Raw genomic sequence first — 3,145 nt, forward strand, 5'->3', positions numbered from 1 at the left:
CTATCTCTTTTCGAGTCATGAAGAACTTTTGGCTTGACTTCCTAGCGATGAATCCCTTTCTACTGTCAAATCTTGAGGGACCCTGACCAATATCATTGGTGGAGGAAAGTGGAATTCCCTGAAATTGCTGTTACAGAACCAGTTCAGTCTGGTGCTGGCAAAGAAAAAAGGTTGAACCCCTCTTTCCCCTTCCAAAAGTTTTGCAAATGAGGTGATCTAGCTAGGAAGAGAATCTGTCCCTTTAAAATATACACATTTAGCAATATTATTGTTAAAATCAAACAATAAAAAGCGTTACCTGGTTGGGATCCTGAGGTCTACATTAAGTCCCAATTTGTAAGCCACTTGTAGAGAAGTGGAGCCCACTACTCTCTGGATAATTCCTTGGGAAGCAGCTTTTTCTATTTGGAACTGAGAAATCAGGTCAAAGCCTACAAGAAAAAATATACCTGTCCAGAATATAACTTTTCATTTAATTAGAGAATTGTGCAGTCACAGAGCTGAATATAACCCGATAAAGTTTCTGAACAGTAGCTTTTCCCTGAAAAAGTCACGATGCTACTTGCCTGGTAAGTCATCTTGGCCAATCCTGATTGTTGGGCAGAGATCAGTTCTCTGACTGGCACCCAGAATGGCTGGTAGTCCTGCAAAACAGGGTGACTTTATTAACCATGTGTCTTCACATTGCCTCAGATCACCTTAAAAGTTAAGTGAAGCAACTGTAAAGATATTATTAATTAAATAGAGCTATAAATAATAAGTAGTTGTATATAATAATCTATTTAAACTGTACTCATTGTAGTCAGAAGTCTAAGAAATAAACATGTTTCTAGAAAGCTCCATATTTAAAATTATATCTTGATTGATTGACTTTTTTTTTTTTTTAAGCCTTTAAACGAGAGGCTTATAATAATTCTTCTTCTGTGGAGCTATGGAGGAATAGTAGCACAAGAAGGCCTGCTGTGTAAAGAGTTTTTGGTTTGGAACTTTTGGTGGTTTAAGCAAACTTTGAAAAAAAAGCCAGTTACCTAAATCAACAGTCTCTCTAGTCCCAAGGAAACTTAAACAAACCTCATGCCAACTAAAGAGGCTGTTGAGAAACTGTTGGCATCTTTTCCATCCTCTCTGGTATTCCAGGTGTTCCCAGCTTCCTCTGTGCCACATTTGATCAGAGAATGATCATTCATGAAATACAGGGTGAGGGCAAGAAGAACTTAGAGTCCTTTTTTGTTGACCCAAACAAGAATGTAGAAGAAATTTGTTTGAGGGAACCAAATTTTTAAATCTAATTTTTCAGAATATTATCTCTCAAAAAGTCTTATAATGAGGATGAAAACTACCAGATTCCCTGAATTTAAGGAAGGAAAAATAAACATTTACTTGGAGAGTTTGAGTCATGTACAAGTCCAGTATCAGGTCAATCTGGAAAACGTCAGTAAAGTCCAGATGGGAAGAATGAAGGGTGCAAGCTGGAAGGAGAGGCATTTCTAACCTACAGAGAGCCTCTTGTGTGCTGCAAGGGCTCAACCATAAATGTGGTTTTCCTTCTGACAACATAGACTTAAAGGGAACATTCAGGTTGACATGTTACACCTTAGAAACAGCCTCATTCTATATTATTTGATGGGACATATGGCTGACATCCAGCCATTTATACTTCATGCCCAGCAAATGAAGTGGAACCAGTCTCTTGCTACACATAGCAGAATATCTAACTAGAAGCACTAAAAGATGGAAGGAAGTTTGTGTCCTGTATCTACCAACTATATCCAGATTTTAATCCTTACCTTAAAAATATATCTAACAGTAAGCTTAAAATAGCACACGCAGCTCTTACTTTTCCTGCTGTTTTTCTTATACATACATCCATACATACACACACACAGTTCTGCCTTTCTGCGATGGCTAGCTAGAGAGGATTTTAATTCTGAATAAGCTCCAAATAATTCTTTTGACAGTGAAAATTACAGAAAGATGAAATGCAGATAAAGTCTGTCTCCTTACTTGATTGATGCTGGATGGTTGCTGAGATGAAAGACCACAGAAAACTACACATGTAAAAGAAAGCTGTAATTTTCCTGTAAACAGAAAGAAAACTCCAGTATGAATGTATAGTTTCTGACAGGTTCTGTTACTGACTTTCTCCTCAGAGCCATGCATATTAAATGTATTAAAAAAAAAAAAAAGGATTTACCAACAGATTTGACAAGACAATTTCTTTACGTGAGAACTTTTTATCTTTGCCTTTTAATAAAACATGTCAATAAAGCTCTATTACTATTTCGTCCCTATAATGCTGTCATAAAACTAAACAACAAAGGTGGCAGCTGGCAAGGAGAGCTCTAACTGTTCTAATCTCTTATTTACACATTTCTCTAAATCCCACTTGTTCTCTTACCAGTTGTTTTTCATCTTCACTGCTGGCTTTCTTCACTTCTCTCATGTGAATACGTGGTGCCTATAGTCACACTCCCTGCTTCTCTCTCATTAGTCCTGCAGAAGAGAGCAGCAATGGGGGCAGATGGCTCCTCCTGCCCCACGCAGGACCCACCGGGGAGGGAGGTGCAGGCTACTGGGTCTGTTATAATCTTGTGAAGGGAAGGAGGTGGAGGCTGGACAGACGTGTGTCCTGGGGCGGGGTGGGGGGTCTGAGGGCGGATCTCTGGAGCCAGTGGAATATAAAGAAGCCAAGAGAGCAAAGAAAAGGCTGCTGCTTGCACCAGCACCAGGGCAGGGAGATTAAGAAAGTAAGAGCTTACTGATGCCAGCCACTGACTGGTGGGGTCTGCTGTTCAGGCAGGCAGATGAAAGAATAACATGTACCAGGGGTCTGAGGAAGCTGGTGACCCTGCTGTGGTGTTAAGACTGAAGGCTTTGAGAACAAGAGAACCTCAGTCCTATAAAGAAGACATTTCCATTTATTGCTGATATACTCATCAGGTGACCTCAGGAGAAGCCTAGCTGGTGATGTCCCAGTTGGTTCTTGCAAATAAAACTAATTATTTAAAAGAGTTTTCATTGCTTAAACTTGAACATTTTGAGGAATACACATAGGCATTACTAAGCAGACTCGTGCTCTTCAGCTATCACTGATCAAGCACTCACTTTCCATAGGCTATTAGGCATGTTTGGGCACACAGAGACA

General features: G+C 39.7%; 1 protein-coding gene across 1 annotated transcript; it reads right to left on the bottom strand.

Annotated features, from left to right (window-relative positions):
- Positions 1 to 298: 298 nt before the first annotated feature.
- Positions 299 to 2,583, bottom strand: LOC104507622 (collagen alpha-1(IX) chain-like; the record flags this gene model as incomplete). Its single annotated transcript, XM_010148964.1, has 4 exons — positions 2,399 to 2,583; positions 2,005 to 2,078; positions 567 to 644; positions 299 to 431 (listed from the first exon to the last, which is right to left on the bottom strand). Coding segments are annotated over exons 1-4 (299 nt in total), but the record flags the coding sequence as incomplete, so codon positions are not given.
- Between the last annotated feature and the right edge of the window lie 562 nt (positions 2,584 to 3,145).

This window comes from Eurypyga helias, unplaced genomic scaffold, assembly GCF_000690775.1.
Source record: "Eurypyga helias isolate BGI_N326 unplaced genomic scaffold, ASM69077v1 scaffold18033, whole genome shotgun sequence".
Lineage (NCBI taxonomy): Eukaryota > Metazoa > Chordata > Aves > Eurypygiformes > Eurypygidae > Eurypyga > Eurypyga helias.